This window comes from Triturus cristatus, chromosome 3_2, assembly GCF_964204655.1.
Source record: "Triturus cristatus chromosome 3_2, aTriCri1.1, whole genome shotgun sequence".
NCBI lineage: Eukaryota > Metazoa > Chordata > Amphibia > Caudata > Salamandridae > Triturus > Triturus cristatus.
In genome coordinates this window covers 60,031,626-60,051,746 of record NC_140584.1, presented here as the reverse complement: position 1 = coordinate 60,051,746, position 20,121 = coordinate 60,031,626, and the positions used below count along the sequence as shown (strand labels likewise).

General features: G+C 46.6%; 1 protein-coding gene across 5 annotated transcripts in view; it reads left to right on the top strand.

Moving 5' to 3' along the window:
* Window positions 1-2,159, top strand: part of THYN1 (thymocyte nuclear protein 1) — a 176,981-nt gene extending 174,822 nt beyond the window's left edge. For all 5 annotated transcript variants that reach the window (XM_085647240.1, XM_085647239.1, XM_085647242.1 and 2 more), the window contains 3 exons: window positions 995-1,090; window positions 1,391-1,541; window positions 1,959-2,159. In XM_085647240.1, coding sequence (XP_085503366.1) covers window positions 995-1,090; window positions 1,391-1,541; window positions 1,959-2,002 — 291 coding nt within the window. In that variant the 3' untranslated portion in view covers window positions 2,003-2,159. The remainder of the gene's footprint in view (window positions 1-994; window positions 1,091-1,390; window positions 1,542-1,958) is intronic.
* Window positions 2,160-20,121: the final 17,962 nt, after the last annotated feature.

Genomic DNA, 20,121 nt, shown 5'->3' with positions numbered 1-20,121 from the left:
AAGAGGGTGGTTTTTCCATGCAACAGGTTCAAGGAGCATTGTTTTACCTCCTTCCCATCTACTTTACTTAGTTCATTTCCTACATCACAATGCATTATGGTGTGCCCATGGTCTTATACCCTCTTTGCCCACGCCCTCCCCCTCAAAGGAACATCCAGGCTTCTTTCCCAAACACTATAATTGACCGTTTTGGTTGTTTTCCAGTTCAAAGTAGTTCCTATGCTACTTCCCATGGTTTGGTTTATTTTAAATTTGATGTAGACCTCAGCTGAGGTCAACAAATACACACATAGTTTTAAAACATTTATAATGATACCCGTAGCATCAACTTTAAACATTTCTAAAGTTAAAACATGCTACTTCCCACTTTAACTCCTGCCCCAAACCATGCCCTGGCCACAACTTTCAAGCTACTGTAAATCTTGATCTTCTCCTAGCTTATGCATGTTTTTCATAAGAAAGGGCCTTATCACTTAAAAATAAGAAGTAATGCCATTTAGCTATCCTGAATATTAATTCACCTTTTGTTTCTGCCAGAAGCAAATTGCTTCCGGACACCACACAAGCGTCACTGCTTTTCAGCTGCATAAAGATAATATAGCATGGAGCGTCTGCAAAACTGGACTGTGTGTGGATGGTTTTCACTTTTTAGTGACACATACATGTCGCACAGTGGATATCCTGGCCTTGCATACTTTAATTGCTCCATTTCTCAGCAAAGGCAAAACACACGCAGATATGAAAGGGTTCTGTCTCATGCTTGTTTGCTAGCTTTGGCACTTAATCCAATGCAAAGATTCAGATATTTTTCGAAAGCGCAAAATGACCTATCCCTTTTCGCCCTGATGACAATAGGCTTATCAAGAGCGTGACCCACTCTCTTCCCAACCTCCAAGTTGTAAGCTTAGCTTTAGGCCAACTTCCACTATAATTGCACTTGTGGGTAGAGCCATTGTCTCTTGCCTTCCTTATAGCACTGTTCTTTTGTTTGCAGATTGTGAAGGAAGCTTATGTGGATCACACACAGTTCGACAAGAAAGATGCTCACTATGATCCCACAAGTCAGCAGGAGAACCCCAGATGGTTCATGGTAAGGAATAGCTCTGGTTTAATACTATTAATTTCTAAATACGAAGCCTGTGCACCAAATCTATTTTATTGGTGTTGCACAGGTGGTTTCTCAAAGCAATTATTTTTTTTTTGAAACTTTTTTTATTGGCATTTGTTAGTACAGTTGTTACATATCAGTATTTGACCGCATTAACATGAAGAATGTGTGTCCAGTCAGGTGATATCAATCTTGACATTTACGATTACTTCGGCTTCAGTTTCTCAAAGCAATTATAACGCCAAACATACAAAACAGTTTTCTTTTCATCTCTTTTCCCAGGTGGATGTTCAGTTTGAGCGCATGACCAAGCGATTCATTCCACTGACAGAGCTGAAAAGGTATTACCAGGAACAGACAGCAACAGGCGGACCCCTCAAGAACATGGCACTCTTCACAAGGTCCAGGTTGTCTGTTCAACCACTGACAAAAGGTAGTCCCCAAGGCACAAGGCTCAGACAATGCAGGTCATTGAGTTAGTACTAAAATAAAAATAAAAAGTTTTGCGATTGCGTGGGATGTATGGTTGCTGCACTCCTTTATTGTACACTTTGTGTGCACCTTTCCAAAGCTTACATTTGTAATCATCAAATTCGATTCCTCCCACTAACATTTGATCCTAAACCATTTCTTCCTAAGAGGTGTAATATTCCTACTTGTGGGCCTGATTAAGATAGTACAGTACATTGCACAAGGTGTTTCCTTTGTAGCAACAATCTATACAGATCTTGTCCATCACCTTGTATTGAAGGCGTCAAACCTATCATCATAGACTTTGGTAGGAGGAGAGGAATATAGCTAGGAATGTGAAGTGCCTAAATAACCTCTTTTATCTTTTCCTTTCCAACAGAGGAATACGAGTTTATTTTGAGCCTGGAGGATGTTAAAACTTGAATACAAACTTAAAACGAAGATACCCCAGTGAGGACATGTAGTGAGCCCTATAATCAGTATCCTTCGTGACATTAGTAACTGATTGTGCATATGCATCTTACTTCATTCCCATGCATGTAAACTGTATATTTATTTAAATAAACTTTATATACACGGAGTTGCAGAGTAAAAGGCAATTTATCAATAGCTGCATGTGGATTTGCGTTGTATTTTCATACAAATGTAGAACCACCACTTCTAAATCTAACAAAACAGAGAAAGGGTCATATAAGAGTATTAACTGTAGTTGTGTGAACATTTCGTGTGAATTTGACATACAGAAGATGAAGGAACAGGTCACACGGTGAATATAACCAGTTTTAAAAATGTGTATCTAAGGAAAATAACTGGTTCCTGACCAACTGAGATAATATATTTGCTGAGGCCCCAATCAACAATTGAAAACATGCCGACCCGTACACTATTGCGGGGATATCATCATAACACATTGATACATTAGCTGATATAATTCCAGACATACTGCCTATCTGGATAATAACGGACTCAATCTGACATTCATTCATACTATTGTGTCACAGACTGTTCTCACTGACAAGGTAGGGCAAAGATCTGATTGAGGTCTTATGCCGTTATGTAGATGTGGTTAAAATGGTCAGATGTTCATAGTGTGCCCCAATATAGGGCACAGCTGCCTTGGTTTAAAATAGAATACAAAAAAAACTATAATTATCCCTGGATTGCTTCTTCACACTGTGGAAAATGTACACTCGCCTTGCACTGGCGAGCAAACTTTGTCAAATCACAATTTTTATGGTGATTACTCCGATCTTAGATCAGGCTTCTCCAACGAGTAGCTCTCCACCTACCTGTAAGTAGCTCTCCTGTGTGCAGCCCAACCTACTAAGTTAGACACTTTTGGTTGGTTGAATTATTCTACGTTAAACACAATTTAAAAGTGTGTAAGACAAAAAAATGTGTGTATTTTGAAACCTCATAATTTCTAAAATATATTTACAGTGGCTATTTGAGTGATAAATCCGGCAGCACTTTGGATTCGTGTCACGAATATTAATACCTTGATGTCAGGTGCATTGCAGCTATGGCTGCTATGTCTTACCCATGTAGGAGCATTCCAAAATGATGAAGGCTTATTAACATTATTGCTGGCAACTCTGCCTGATGCACTGATGTGATCACTGCTAGTCATCTTGCATCTGGAGACCACTAATGTAATCTTGTCTGATATGGTCACTATTGTAACACTCATTGTAGCTTGCGATGACTTTCATTGAACATAAGTAGATCTTATTGTTAAGGTTGGAGACCCCTGTCTTGGATGCATTGATCATTCTCTCCTCTCACGATGTTCTGTACTTTTACTTAAAAACAAAAAACGTCAGCCCTAGAGTTAGAAGTCACTTTGCAGCAAATTTCGTGGTTAGCTCCCTGATCCCTTGTTAACAGTTGCTGACTGGAAACAGTAGGACGTTAGTGGAAGGTGGGAAATGAGGGCTCAGATGTACGTGAATCGCATAAGCCCAAAGGCAACACTCCGCCCTGAAGTTGATCTTACCCACTGAGAAATGTTTTTTCCCTTGAACTGTTTTTGCTAATAACCTAACAAATACTGAGCCTTGCCCCTGGGAAGAACCTACATTTCTACGATACCTCTAATAGTCTAATTTTAAAAGGTATGCTTATTGGATTTGCACAAATTATAGTGGGGATGCCAAAAAGGACCGTGAGGAGGCTTGTGAGATGGGAATACTCTGCCACTATGCTGAAGGTGTGAAGTGAGCCCCTAACTAAAGGAATTTGTACAAATAGATCTATTATTATTTCGGTTGTGGGGGGGGGGGCTAGATAAAAAGATCAAGGAAAAAAAGAAAAAAGTACCAATTAAATCATGACTAATGTGGAATCAAAGGGCTATCAAAACAAGACCACATTCCTAAAAATGAAAACATCCAACAAACTGCAAGCAGCAGGAAACAACTATTAAAGGGACCTTGACGAACACTGCTGTTATAGCAAACAAAGATACAACTACTAAATGAGCAGCATCTGTTGTCAGAATAATCTTTTGAAGGAACTAAAGCGTGGTAACCCTATGGCATCCCTTGGAACTGAAATTGCCATGCAAACTGCTCATGTTAAATTCTGAATTTGTCAACACTTGTTAATTCGGATGTATTTGAATAAGGAGGAGGTTTGAGATCCTGTTTTTAATTTAAATTATTCCGATCCCTTCCATATTTTACCATTGGTGTTGACTCAGGGGTATTTTTTTGAGCAGAGTGTATTTGATGAAGGTTGAGACAGCTGGAGGTAGAACGTGGTTAAGGGGGCAACGTCTCCTCAATCAGCTCATTGTCAAGATACTGCAGAAGTGTATAAACTCTTTATCGTGTATGTCAAGAAAACCAATATCAATTACCTTGGGATGCATGAACTGTATTACATATTGGAGACCGAGATGGAGGGGGCGTGGCCGGCAGGGGCAACATGGCAGGCGCGTTTAGAGTTTGCTCCGCCACATAGCCCCTTAATCTGTAAAATGTATCTGTTTTAGCATGTCATTTACAGCGAGGCGCCGTGGCGGAGTGTTGGGCGAACCCCCATGCACCCGGTAGAGTGACGACACGGCCATTATCACTAACCATTTTCTTTCCCCATTGGGACCCAGGTTATGAGATTTTGGGCCTAATGTGTTGGACTGTTGTTTTGTGTGGGCAAGCAGTAACTATAAGTCAAGCCAAGAAAAGTCTTACTTACCTTTTATTGTGAGATCCTTAGGTGTGGTATCGAGGCATACCACCCCCAGTAATCAATGTAATCTGAAAGTATCTGAAAAGTATTTTAAAAGTAATTACTGTGTCCTATAACCTTTTTTTAAATCACACCAACCTGTAACAATTGCAATACCGTTCTCAAATGGATGTCTTTGTAAAGGTTTACTATTGAAAGTACATTTTATCTACCTGTACCAAGTCCTGCTTGGGTCTAGAAATAAAATACAAGTATCTTTTTTATACTTACCCCAATTGGTCTGGATTCTGTCTCTGAGTGTGTGTAATCAATCTGAGAGTGAATACAATAAACGCTTAACACAACCTCTGGATAAGCCTAACTGGTCGCCCACACTACCACAGAGAGAGTGGTGTAGGAAGCTGGCTCTGTATATACTATACCAAATTGAGTTATAGTGTGCACAGAGTCCAGTGGAACCCCAAAGGTAGGCGGAGGTAAAAGTAGATAGCACCTTACTCTCTATATGTGGTAGTGTGGGCGAGCAGTATCAGAGGGTAGTGTTAAGCATTTGTTGTACACACTCAATCAGCAAATGATATCACACACTCAAAGACTGAATGAATGAATGAATACATTTTATTGTGTCAATTAATTAAAATTGTTACAATGGAGATCAAAGAAAGATATTCCAGCACTTAATTACTGCAGTTATAATAGGTACTTATTTGACCATTCGAATATACCTGACTGAAACATAAATAAAATAGATCTAAAAATACTGCATTTGAAGACGCAAAACAAATAAAATCAGTGCAAATAGTCAGATGTCAAAGCCTTCAATTAGTTCTAATCCCTGATTAAGGCGTTGTCTTAAAGTTTTTTTATTGATGTGCAAATTTTCGCTCCTCTATACAGGTCCAAGAAAAAGGTTTTGTGGCGTCTGTGCGGGAACCTGTTCGATTATTTTAGCCACAGAGATTTCAGTAAAGTGCGACGTGCATGACATTGCCTAAAGGTTCTTTCACCCTATGTGCAAATTTCGCAAATCTAGCCAGTTCCATTGGAATGTCCAAGTTAAAAAAGAAGTTTAATTGCATCTTGGCATGTGCGTGTTCCGTATTTTAAAAACAAAGGCTTTAGTAAAGTGCGACGTGTCTGTGCCGAACAGTGGCATATACAAACCAGGTGAGCTATAGATTCCTCATACTGTTGGCAAAGTCTGCAAGTACTGACCACCTCTAAAGATTTCCAGTGCCGGTTAATGTCTTTTAATCGGCAGCACCATGAGTCTCACTGCTAAAATTCGCTTTAAAATTGACTTGTTTAAAGCGGTATCAAGATATGGCGGTCTTCGTAGGAGCTAGCAAGTATCCTGATGTTGCTACGGGAGAGCTTCAGTTCCTTCATGTCCTCTTACTTAGAAAGTAGTCTGACATGTTTATTTAAAATCGATTTTAAAGTGCCGGACTGATGAATAGAATCCTGCCAATTGGTCATGTCAAGGTGCAGTTAAATGCAGGCAGTGTGCAAGCCTTTAGACCACGGGATGTTTCCTTTCACAAAAATTGTTTTTTAAATTGCTTTCATTGTGTGCGGAGTTTCCGCACATACCCCTCGATAAAACCGCACAATCGATCGTTTGTTTAGCCCAAATTCCAATCGTACCAGTGCATTCTGGGCATGAGGTGGAATCTGAAAAATTTGCCTAAATGCTCGACAATTGACACGTTCCAAGATGTTGCTAAAAGCTGCGGGAAATGCTAGTTAACCGTATGTGATTGAGGGTAGAAGCTTGGCGCATTTAACCTTTCTAATGGATTTGGTAGATGGGCCGCTTAGTTTACAGTTCAATTTACATAGGGCATACGTCATGGCCATTGCTTTTGTTTCAATGGAAGCGATATGTGCAGTGGGCTTCCCATTGCTCGTGAGCCAAACCCCCAGGTAGTTAAATTTGGTAGTTGTTGCTATTTTCAGGATGCCCAGCCTCCAATGTGGTCTGAGTTCCCAAATATTACTACCTTACTCTTACCCGCATTTGCTCTTAAATCGTTAATGTTGTTGTATCTGTTTAGTGCTTCCAGTGATCTTTGCATGCCTGTTTTAGTGTGGTCCTATAGCACCATATCGTCCGCGTACCGCATTAAAGATAGTCTGGTCGAGCCAATTTTAGGGGGTAGAAGGTTGGCCATGGATAATGTTTTGCCGAGGTCCGGTGTGTATAAATTAAAAAGGAGAGCTGCCAGTTTCAGCCCTCGGTCTGTTAGGATCTTTTTAGTGTCTGTGTTCATCGTGAGTTTCACCCGTTCCCAGGTTCCGGTGTAGAGGCTGATTATTTCTTTTAGCAGCATGGCTGGTATCCCCCAGTTTTGCAGTTTCTGCCACAGCGAACTCCGGTTAATTCCATCAAATGCCATGGAGTAGTCCACAAAACATGCGAAGAGTGGAAGCTGCTTTTTCTGAGTGGACTGTTATATCAAGTAAGCAAGGGCTATAATGTTGTCCATTGTTGAAGCTCCAGGCCTAAATCCGGATTGGTAGGCTGGTAAGATGTTGTTGTCATTAGCCCAGTCCTGCAGGTCTTGTAGGAGGAGGCTTGCGTATCCTTTTGCCTTGATGTCCAGAAGGGCAATCGGCCTATAATTCGATGGGTCCCCGGTGTCTCCCTTTTTGTCAATGGGTTGCAGCAGAGAACCTTTCCAAGTCTCCGGGACTATTGAATTGGCCAGGCAGTACTGATAAAGCGGCTTAAGTGTGGTACCCCAGAAATCACAATCTTCTTTGGAGAGGTGTCCTGGTAAGTCGTTGGGACCCGGTGCCCCGTCCCTTCTGATGTTTTTTAGGATTAATGTCACACGGTTCACTGTAACCTGATGCTCAAATGTTTCTTCGCTAGGTGGAGGCTTCCGTGTAACCAGCGGTTTAGATGTTTCTTCGATGGGGAGGGTATTTCGTGAACCGTCGGTAATAGCGAGACATTGCTGGTACAATTGAGACTGACTTGGCACGCAACAATACAATGTAGCCACATGGGCAATCCATGTGCGGCTGGCAACCACGTTGCGCTGATCATGGCCGTGCCCTGAGAGCCTGTTGATGTATGACCAAAATTCGGCAGGTTTGTTTGGGGTCAGCAGGCTATAAATGTGCAGCCATTGGGAGTCTTGCTGTTGCCTTTTACAGTCCCATACATTTTTTCTATGTATTTTCCTTGCTAGGAGTTGATCTTGAAGTGCATTAACTTTTCCCTCTTGCTTGCGAGTGCGGATGGTTGTTCTCAAAGCCCGCTTGCTTTGCCCCACTTTTACGCACCGGGGTTGTGATTGGCAGCAAATCCTTTCTCCGGAGGCTCGATGGTGTTTTGTTTGTCTGCCTATCAAAAGATCATAGACCTGTGTCACCAGCTTCATCCAGTTTTCACATACGTTGCCTGCTGTAATGTCTTAGGCGAGTCTGGGCCAGTTACTTTTCCACTTGCCTGATGTGTCTATTATATTCCATTTTATTCTCCTCCGTAGGTCGTGGATTTCCTCCCCCTTCGTATGACCCACGAGGGAAATGAGTGGAAGACTGGCCATTTGTAGTGTAAAGACTATGGCCAGTGGGATATGGTCACTAGTCTGGAACATAGGTTTTTGGGATTCTGATACTTGTCCATGCAGGCGATTGCACGCGAAGATATAGTCAATCGTGGTTTTGATTTTCCCCTGTAGTTCTATATTCAAGACAGCCTTAGGAGGATCGGGCATTGTATTGATTTTAATCTGTATGTATATAGAAATGTGTTCATTAGCATTCGGCCGTGTCCATTGGCAGTGCTTCATCTCGTGCAGCCCCTAGGTTTCGAGTGTTGAAGTCCCCAGTGATTATAATCCCACAGTTTGGCTGACTGCTTAATAGCTCTTCCAGTGTGTCAACTAGAGCCCTCATGGCGCTATATCTTGGTGAGTCATTACTGTTGAAGTAGATATTCACAAGTACAATCTTTATTGGGCAACCGTTCAATTTCAAGCCTTGCAGAAGAGTAGCTTGAGCCATATCCGTGTTTAGTAGGGGGTAGCTTTTATGTTGCTACTGATTTGCGTGTAAATTGATAAGCCACCCAATGGTCTTCTGAATATGTTGTACTTTTTTGCCAGCTGCTGAAATTCCGTAAAGCCTGGAATGACAGCTGAGGCTGGCAGCCAAGTTTCTTGTAGACATAACAGATACCCAGACTGTAGAAAAACAAATGCTTTCTTGTTTTTTAATGTGGTGTTTAGCCCGTACACATTCCATGAAATTACTTTCACAGTGTCACTCATGCCGTTGTTAAGACGGACGTTTCTTTGTATGCTAGGAGCAATTTGTTCTTGACGGTGGTGGGATTATTACTGTTCCCTCCTTGTTGTTTCTTTCGAGATCCATTTTTACACTTTGTGTACGGTCGCCTTGTTTGAGTAGAATTGTGTGAAAGGTGTGTTCTTAAGTTGGGGAATGCTGTGGTATGACCAACGTAGTTTGTCCCTCTTAAGAAAGACTTTCGTGAACTCTGTGTTTCTTTGATGTTAGTACTAATTTTTAACATGAACGGGTATCTCTCCTCTTTAGGGATGTGTACTGTGATCCGCCAAATTTGCGAATCAATCTTTTTCTATCATGATTTTTTGAGGTATGGAGTCATTTTCACATTTTAATATTGACAACTCTCTTGTTGTATTGTTACCCAATGACCTGAATTGGACTTGGATGAGATCTTCGGTCACGATCGAGGAGAGCTCTGGAATATGTTGAAAAATGTGTAAAATATTGGACCTGTTTAAAATATCGGAGCTTCCCCGTGATATGTATTCAGGGGTGAAGATTGTGATGTTATTCTCTGCTTCCGTTTGCCCTTGTGCCCTTTGGCATTCATCGGTAAGGTGTGTGACCAGGCCTTGTGCGTTTGTTGTAGTCGCTCTGATGTCTGTGTGGGCGACTTTGGTCCCCGGGAGTTCGTTGTGGTTCAATAGTAAAGGGGCTATCGCTTCTCTATCCGTAGCGTAGGGCCGAGCTTCCCGGTTATTACTTTCTTTGTACTGCTTCACAGAAACGCTGCCTGTACTGACTGTGATGGCACTTCCTGCGCTTGATGGGTCTGCTCTACCATCATGTCTGACAGTATTTCCTTGATGTGTGGATTTGTAGTTGTTTTTGTTGTATTGTTTGGCTGGCCATTTCCCGGCATTGCACTAAAACGTTCCTTTTGTAAAATCGGAGAGTTTCTGTGGCTCCGAGTTTTTTAATATGAGAACCTTTTTTGAGTGTATTTTTGGGCTCTGAGGGTCATCTGGTTCTCTCATGCCCAGCTGTAATTCCTTTACCCGACTGTTGTTTGTTAGTTTTAACTTGTTTTTTCCAGCGTTTCTATGCTGTCCTTGAAAGTGTTTTGCAGGTTTCTGTGGTGAGGTCCAGTTTGGTTGTTCCGCCGCCGTTACTGGGCGAGGTTTCGCCTATGACGGTTTCCTCGTATTTGTATGTGCTTTGGTGCATCACCGCTGCCATCTGTGAAGACGAGGGAGGTGTATCCATGCACAAAATCAGTTCGCTGACTTGAGTTTTATTCTTCGCGGTGATCTTTTCTACTGGGCGTGTATTACCAGCACAGTGATTCGCACCCCTCGTTGCTGTTTGCGGTGGCACGTTGGGGGGGACTTGAAACACTCGCTGGGCCGTTAATTCCATTTGCATCTTTTAATGTTCTTTCGGGTGTTCTTTGGTGGAGCTGGGCTGTGGTGACCTGATGTTTTTGTTTGAGTTCTGTGATGATGGATGTTAAAACTTTTGGTAATGAACTAAGCTTCTCCACAATTGGTAAACATGAGCACATGGCGGATGGTAATGACCTTAGCAGATCCAGTTTTCCTGTTAAGGTGTTAATTTTAGCTTCGATGTTGATCATGGCTATCGCGATTGCCTGCGTTATGTCCATTTGTATTTCCAATTTTTGAGTTTGCCAGGTGAGCGCATTAATGGCCGTTGATAAGGTGGAGTTGATTGAAGACAGTAAAGAATTTTGATTGTGACCTCCGTTTTGTGGTGTGCACTTAGTTTCGGTGTTAGAATGGAGGAGATTCTGTTCTCCCAAGAGGCTATTGTCTCTCTGTTCCTCTCCCGTCAAGGGTAGGCTTTGGTTAAAGGTGAAAACTTTGATTGCCGATAGGCTCCGGGACGGGGACAGATCATGCAGGATGTTTCTCCCCTCTGCCTGTAAGTCCGTTGTGAACACCTGGTGCGTGTATTGGTTTTCTTTATCTTTATTTGATGACTCTTGAGCAGAAGATATTTCTAGAACTTCCAGAGTTCTCGGGCATGATGCGTCATACCTCTTTCCCTGGAATTCCAAATATTCTGATGCCGATGAGATTTAGAGAACTTCTGGGTCTCCTTGCCCATGTGCGTCTTGTTTTTTTTTCCTGACACTGAATCTGGCCTGATGCTTTTTGCATCTCCTCCTGGGGCACTGGATGCTCGGGCGATGTTGAGCTTTCAAACACTTCCGAATCTCCATGCCCGGGCCTTTCTTTCTCCTTTTCCCAGTGTGGATTTAAGGCTGAATTTATGTTCCCACGGAGGGTGGGGGGGCGATGACAATATATCGTTAGCCGGTTTCCCGCTGCCTTGGCTTCTCGTTTACTGGCTCATTTCTTGGCTTTGCCTCTGGCTCAAGCCCCTTTTGGCTTGTAGCATAGTATGTATTGGTGCATTGCTACACGACTTGCTCTTTCCCAGTATTTACTGACCAGGCGTTATTGGGATAAAGTATTTGCAGATTGACTTATTGTCAATTTTCGGGGTTGACTTTGGGCTTATCACACACTCAAAGACTGAACTTCAAACCAATTGGTTTTGTATAAAAATATTCTTTATTTTATTTCCTAGAACCAAGCAAGCCTGGCAAAAGTAAGTGATAAGTACTTTGCAGTAATAATACAGTTTGTAAATAGTTTGTATTGCCGTTGTATATATACTTTTGGTTTGATTACAGTAGAACTTCTAGTAAGCACTACTTTGAAATATTTTACATATGCTTTGTATCGGCTTCTCAATAAAATGTCAAGTAGATTACTATACAGATTACTTTTCTTACACAGTGTAGTATACCTGGATACTACACTGGAACATTTCCTGTAAACAGGTAAGTAAAAGCAATTTGGGTATTTTGTTACAGTTTTAGAAACTTTTATAGATTTACAACTCCACGCTTAGAAACCTTTCAAAGTAAAACAGTCATTGTCCTATGGAGGAAAATAGGGTTATCAGTTCAAAGGTAAGCATTCGGTTGTGGGAGTTGGTATTTTGGGGGTAGACTCATGGGGTCCCCCAAGGTCAAGGATGCACTCTTGTTACACTTTCAGTGGCACTAGCGTGGCTGGGTGCAGAGTGCTGAGGCCCAATGTTATCCAATAGGGGATAGGAGGCCTCTGGTTGGTGGCTGCTTACGAGGTTGTGGGAGCAAAGCTCCTGGACTCAATTTCAGGGCAAATGGGGTTCAAGCCAGCACAAAAGGTGCACCCTCAGCGGCATTGGGGCCGCCGGGTGCAGGCTGCTGTTTTGGCATCGGGCACCCTGTAGCTTTCAATGGAGAGTCTCCAGTTTGCAAACACACTGCAGGCTCGGGGAGGAAGGTCTTCTGGGTGTGACCACCACTTGGAGAGGTAAGTTGGCATGTTGGGGGTTGGTTAGACACAGTTGGTTGGGCAACCCAAGGCTGTGGGGCGTCGGGTGCAGGAGTGTCTATTGGGGTCGGATCTTCTTACCAGCTCCTGTGCTTCATCTCTCTCCCCTCCCCTCCCCCCCCCCCCCCCCCACCTGAGGGGTGGGGTTGGCAAAGGGGAGCACACCTCTCTTCCTCACTTGTTTTTCCTGCCCGTTATCCTGCCCAAAGGGGGGGTCAAAACCAGTGGGGACCAGTTCCTGAAAGTAGCAACAGGCCTGGGGAAGCTCACAAAGGCGGCAAGCCTCTGAAGCTTCCCCTTTGTGGACCCTGCCCATCCTGGGGGAGGCGGCTTGGCACCTTGTCCCAGAATGTGCATCGTTTCTGGCCCCCCGAGACCAGCAGGCTCTCAACCCACGGGTCCAGAAACATGTCTGGCGGTGGCAACTGAAAGCAGCCACTCAGCCTGGACACTAATGGTAGGTCGTTTTTAGGGGGCATCTCTAAGATGCCCTATGTGTGCATTTTTCATTAAATCCCACACTGGCATCAGTGAGGGTTTAATGTGCAGCCATTATGGTACTGTGGCGTTCGTAATGACAAACTCCCAGCACCATAAACTTTTAATGGCAGCACTGCACTTCCAATGTCCAAGAATTGACTTAGACACTGTAGGGGTACAGGGATCCTGCACATGTACCCTCACCACTGGTATAGTGCACCCAGCTAGAGGGGTGACTCATCTAATCCAGGGCAGAGGGTTGTAGGCATGGCACACAGGGATGTGTGCCATGTCAACTCTTCACCTTGCTCTGCGCCAAAACCCGCAGCCTGCAAAGGCAGTTTGTGAGTGTAAAGGTACAGGACCTCTAAGGGTGGCACAATAAGTGCTGCAGCCCTTAGAGGCCTTCCCTGATGACAGTGCCCTGGGTACCTGTGGTACCATTTACCAGGGACTGACTTTTGGCCAGAAAATGCCAATTTGGTTTGGTCTTCAATGCAGTTTTAGGGAAAGAACATAGGCCCTGGGTATCTGATTGGCAAGAGCCCAGGGCACACTCAGTCAAAGCACATCAGCAGTTCAACAAAAAGTAGAGGCAACCATGCAGAAAGAGGGCACTTTCTCACATGTGGTTAGTACTTACCTAATTTAGCCTTTGCTATACCTCTGGGCAGTCCCTGCACACTATACCTTTTTTCGTATAGTATATACAGAGCCAGCTTCCTACATTGCATATAACTTTGAGTCAAATTGCAAAGAAGCACAAGTTACTACTTGTGTAACGATATATCTGTAAGAGACATTAGTTAGTGGTAGATTCCTTACCTTCGAATATCCCCAGGCGTCAGACTTGATCCGGAAAGTTTTCGCTAGCAGTACCTCTGCGCATCAGTAGGTGGCGCCGTGCGGCACCGCATCCAGCGCTGGCGTCGCATGCGCCGAGATGACGTCACAGAGACTACTTAGGCGCCACCATGCGCGTGGACGTCAGTTCTGTACACGACTTTCCGCGCCAGGAGCCATGCAAGAAACTGACAACTGGTGCCATTAAATTAGGGCCCTGAAAGGGATGACATTAACTCTAGAATCAGTACGCAGAACGGGGAGGATGGGTGGGGCGGGAAGGAATCTATCACTAACTAATGTCTCTTACAGATATATCGTTACACAAGTAGTAACTTGTGCATCTGTAAGAGACACGTTCGTGATAGATTTCTCACCTTAGAATAGATACCCCAGCAATACCAACCCCGGAGGTGGGTCTGCAAACAGATTACACCAGAAAGTCACGGAGAACAGAACGGCCAAAGAAGCCGTCTCTCCGGATTTGACCGTCAAGGCAGTAATGCTTGGTAAAAGTGTGCAGCGAGGCCCACATAGCTGCCTAACAAATATCCTGCAAGGGAACGCCGCATCCCAAGGCAGTAGTGGCTGCCGTTGCCCTTGTAGAATGGGCACGCAGCCCCACAGGAGGCTCATTCTTAGCCAACGAGTAACATGCTTTGATGCACAGAACGACCCACCGAGAGATGGTTCGTTTGTGCACAGCCCAACCTTTTTTGGCGCCCACGTAGCCAACAAAGAGCTGGTCATCCACCCGGAACTACTGTGTGCGCTTCAAATAGAACGAGAGCGACCATTTTGGGTCCAAACGGTGGAGCCTCTCTTCCTCTTTCGAAGGATGCGGAGGCGAAAAGACAGAGGGCAAAGTGATGGTCTGCCCGATGTGGAAGGGCGTGACAACCTTTGGAAAAAAAGAAGGACGGGTCCTTAAAACCACCTTGTCCAGATGAAAAGAAGGGAAAGGAGGTTTAGAAGAAAGAGCCTGGAGCTCACTCACTCTTCTGGCAGAGGTGATAGCTACCAGGAAAACAGTCTTGAGAGTGAGAAGACGTAAGTGACTGGTATGAAGGGGCTCAAAAGGAGCACACATCAGATAGGTCAAGACAAGATTTAAGTCCCATTGAGGCATTATGAAAGGCACAGGATGAAAGGTGTGCGTAATGCCTTTCAGGAAACGGTTAACAACCGGGGACTTAAAGAGAGAAGGCTGATCTGGAAGCCTTAGAAAGGCGGAGATGGACAAAAGATAACCTTTGATAGTGCCCAGTGCAGAGCCCTGATGGGCCAAGGATAGTAGGAGCAGACGGACCTCAGAAAGGGGATCCACAGACTTTGCTGTGCACCATGCCACAAACTTGTTCCACCTGCAGGCGTATACCGTCTTAGTGGAGGGACGCCTGGCTGCCAGAATGACATCACAGACTTCGGAAGGAAGATCAAAAGCTGTCAACTGTCGCCGCTCAATCTCCACGCATGGAGGCGGAGGCTGGACAGGTTCGGGTGGAGGACCGTCCCCTGCTGCTGCGACAGAATATCCTCCCGAAGAGGCAGACGGATCAGGGAATCGATCACCATGCTGAGTAGCTTGGGATACCAGTATCCGGAGCAACAAGGATGACTTCGGCCCGGTCGCGCTGAATCTTCTTCAGCACTCTGGGCAGAAGTGGTATAGGCGGTAAGGCGTACAACAGACCGTAACTCCACTTGCGAAGAAAAACGTCGCCGAGCGAGTGCCGCCTTGGAAATTCCAACGCGCAGAACTGATGACTTTGCGCGTTCTCTTCGGTGGCGAATAGATCTAACCAAGGCTCTCCCCACTGCTGAAAGACCTTGCGCCACCTCAGAGTGAAGACGCCATTTGTGATCCATCAAGCACCGACGGCTGAGTTTGTCCACCCTGGCGTTCAGAGAACCTGCCAGGTGTTGAACCACCAAGGTAATGCCCTAATGTTCCAGCCACGTCCAGAGGCGCAGAGCCTCCTGACATAGGGTCCACGACCCCACCCCGCCCTGTTTGTCGCAATACCACATGGCGGTAGTTTTGTCCGTGAACACCTGCACCACACTTCCCCGGACAAAGGGAAGGAATGCCTTCAGTGCAAGTCGGATCGTCCAAAGCTCCAAAAGGTTGATATGGAGCCGGGACTCCGCCGGAGACCAGAGTCCTCTGATCTCCGCCTCTCCCAAGTGGCCTCCCCATCCCAGGAGGGACGCATCCGTCTCCACTGTGTGCTCCGGTTGGGGAAGGGAGAGGGATCTGCCACTGACCCAATCGCGATTCGTGAGCCACCACTGCATTTGTCGTGCAGAGCCCTCCGAGATCTGGACATGATCGGACAGGTTGCCCCGATGCTGCGCCCACTGGAACTTCAGGTTCCACTGCAGAGCCCGCATATGCCATCTGGCATGTGGCACCAGCAGGATGCAGGAGGCCATCAGGCCCAGGAGCGGGAGGGTCATCATGACTGAAACCCAGGATAGAGGCTGAAAGATCGAAATCATAGCCTGAATATCCTGGACTCGCTGCTCGGGAGGATAAACCCGAAACCGCATCGAATCCAGAACCGCTCTGATGAAGGGGAGCTTGTGAGAGGGACTCAGGTGCGACTTCGGCAAGTTGATGGAGAACCCCAGCAAATGCAGGAGGTCGGCCGTAGTCTGGAGGTGGGAGAAGACTGCCTGGGGCGAGCCCGCCTTCAACAACCAGTCGTCGAGGTAGGGGAAGACTGACACCCCCGACCTGCGCAGATGAGCTGCGACCACCGCCATCACTTTTGGGAACACCCGAGGGGCGCTGGTAAGGCCTAGGGGAGCACGTCAAACTGAAAATGCTCCGGGCCTACGGTAACGCCGGTGGGCCGGCAGGACGGGGATGTGAAAATATGCGTCCTGCATGTCCAACGCTACCATCCAGTCTCCAGGGTCGAGGGCAGCCAATACCTGAACCAGAGTCAGCATTTTGAACTTATACTTCCGGAGGAAGCGGTTGATGTTCTGGAGGTCCAAGATGGGACGCCGAACCCTTTGTCTTTCTTGGGGACCAGAAAGTAGTGGGAATAACAACCACTCCCTACGTCCGGCCCAGGAACGCACTCGATGGCCCCCTTGGCCAAGAGGGTCGTAACTTCCTGCTGGAGAGTTGCCAAGTTTTCCCCCAACATGCGGTGGTACCGAGGTGGCATGACTGGAGGGGTGGACTGAAAGGGAAGGGAGTAACCCCTGTGGATGATCTGCAACACCCACTTGTCTGATGTGATAGCATGCCTGTGGGGGAGGTGATAGCGGATCCTGCCACCCACCGGCGTGGGGGTGCTCCACAAAGCTCGGATTAGGAGGGTTTGGCGGTAGAAGCGGCAGAGGTGGACTGACCCCCCACGCTGATTCCCAGATCCGCCCCTGTGGAAGCCGCATCTGCGCTGAGGCTGGTTCTGCACAGGCTTGCTGAAGGAACGTGCCTGGGCGCCCCTGCCGTGGCCACGAAAGGAACGAAAACCAGTAGTGGCTGGGCTTTTAGTGGGAAGACCTAAGGACTTGGCTGTAGCCCGCGAGTCCTTAAAACGCTCCAGCGCACTGTCGGCCTTATCGCCAAACAGGCGGGTGCCATCAAAGGGCATGTCCATGAGTGAGCTTTGTACATCTGGCGAGAACCCGGTAGATCTCAACCAGGCGTGGCGACGAAGCGCCACACTCGTAGAAATAGCTCTACCTAGTGAGTCCGCGGTGTCCAAACCACACCGAATGGCGAACTTAGCTGCATCTTTACCCTCTGCAACTGCTTGAGACAGCACGGCTTGGGCCTCTTCAGGACACTGAGGCAACACCTGTGCAACGGCATCCCACACTGCGTGGGAATAGCGGCCCAAGAGGTACGCGGTGTTCACCGACCGCAGCCCTAAGCTGGCCGAAGAGAACAACCGCTTGCCGAACTGCTCCAGGTTCTTAGAGTCCTTATCCGGCAGAGCCGTGGGAAAGGCACTCTGGGACGTCGAAGCCTGGATGACCAGGCTCTCGGGCGTAGGATGAGTTGTCAGAAAGGTAGAGTCACCCGGCGCCGGGCGATGACGCCTGGCGACATTCTTATCCACCGGGGACCCTGTGGCTGGCCGCGACCAAGTGCCCAATGAGGGGGTGTGAGAAGTTGGCCTGATATATGCTGTCCACTAGTTATAGTGGGAACCTTGTATCAGTCCAAACAACCCCTTAAGGTGACTAGGTTAATGACAACCTTTATTGAAAGCTATCCTAGTGGTAGCTATGGAGAGCAGCCTTCAGGCTAAGTCTTGAAGGAATGTAAAGCAGCTTGTTTTACCAGTCTATAATCTCTTGAATGACCAAATGAAAGGACAACCACACCAGGTATATATTTAAAATATATGTTTTTAAGATTAAACACACCCCTCTAGTCTCTTTATGAGACTGGAGTTCGAAGTACTTAAGTTACAAGTTAGCAATCAACAGTAATAGCACAAATACACGTTTGGGCCCTAGGGGCGTACCAAACCATATACCAATCAAGTGGTATAAGAACCACGACTGAACTAGACACAAGGCCTAGAGCCTGTAGAAGCGCTGGGAACCCAAGGAACCACCCAAGCTAGTGACACAGGGGACCCACTGGGGCCGTGTGCAGTGTGTGAACACAGCCGCTGGTTCCCGTTAGCTTCTATGGGCAATGTCGCGGTTGGAAATTTAAAGATTAGGGACACTTAGAAATGAGTCAGGACCAAACCCTTTTGGACTTAGGAAGTTCTATGGCTAGCACCCACGGGAGCACCGGAGTACTCATGTTACCTCACCCAGGGAAGCCGGGTGCATAGGTGTCTTTTGGTGTCTGGTCGCGTCGTCGATTTCAATGGAAGCTGGCGAAGAAGTGCTGCTGCCGTGAAGAGGAGAAGTGTCCGAAGCGATCCAAGCCTGGATCTAGGATGGAAGGAACCTGAAAGCAGAGGGGACAGAGTCTGGGTCACTTACCAGTGACGAAGGGCACGATAGATCAATGCCCACAGATGTCGGGTGCTTCAGGTGAGTTGACGGGTGTCTTGACTCTTCAGCCACGAGGTCCGGGAGGCGCCGATGACGACCAGGAGCTGGATTCGAGCTGTCCCACCCACTAAGTCTGTCGAGTGCTGCAGTGTCAGCGACCAGATTGGACCCAACAAGCCTTGGCAACAGCAAGTCACTTGGAATCAGAGAAAGGATGGCAGTGCAGACCAGCAAGGTCTGGGGGACTCACCCAGCAAGGGTAAGTCGGGGCAAGTCTGGAGCAACCGGGAAAGCCCAATCAGAAGAGGAGTTGCCTTCGTGGGGACCTACTAGCCAACGGGCTAGCGATCGTGAAGGAGCCACGAGCGGTCGCACTGGAAACTGGCCCACGGGTCACTCGTGGAGTGGAGGCCAGAAATCTTCGGTGCAGGAGGTGCTCAAGGCTGGGGCTACTCGGAGCCCAAAGCACAACTTCGAGGAAGACCAGGAAGATCATGAAGCTGCAAAAGTTCACGGTGTCCAGGGGTCACGGTTCCACATCACCCACGATAACCATGGGCCTCAGCTTTGCTGTGGACTCAGGGTAGCCTCGGGGAAGTCTGGAAATCCACCTCTGGGGATGCAGAGTTCGGCATCTGGCGGGAGCTTCAGAATTGCAGACCGGACGGTTGCTTCTTTGGTGCCTGCCAAGCATGGGAGTCACTCCTTGACCCCAAGGGAGATTTCTTCAGTCTTCTGAGCAAAGTAGAATGTCGAAGGATATATATTGCAGAGTTTCGTCCAGGGTAATCTAAGGTCGCAAGGATTGGGTTCCCATACTTATACAAAGTTTGGGGGTTGGACATACTCTAGGGACCCACCTATGGGAGGGTTTGGAAAGAGGGGTGGTTACACCCATTTCCTTTGTCCAGTTGCACGCCAGAGCAGGGGCAGGTAGCCCCTGCAACCGGTTTAAACTGGACTATGCACAGGGACACCAAGTGTGCCCCCAGTGCAGGACTTCAAAGCACCAGAGAGTGCTCCCGCCCAGCCCCAATACACATCTGCCTGTCTGGGGAGGTGGTTATACTGCGAGGTTATAATGCACTTAAGTATATGGTCAGGCTGCAACACAAACAGCATCAGAGGAGGTACTCCGAACGCTGCAGAGGGGCTCTGCTCATGCAGGGGCACCCTCTCACATGAAAACCAAGCACTCTGCCTTCAGGATTGTTAAGGCCTGCCATAGGAGTGACTTATAGGTTTTATATGTGTGTGCAATGGTAGTGATATAGGTAGCGTATACCACTGTAAGGGGTGCAAGCACCACCTTACCCAGGCTGCAGTAGCAGACCTGTGGTGTCATTTTGGAGTGCTTCCCAGGGG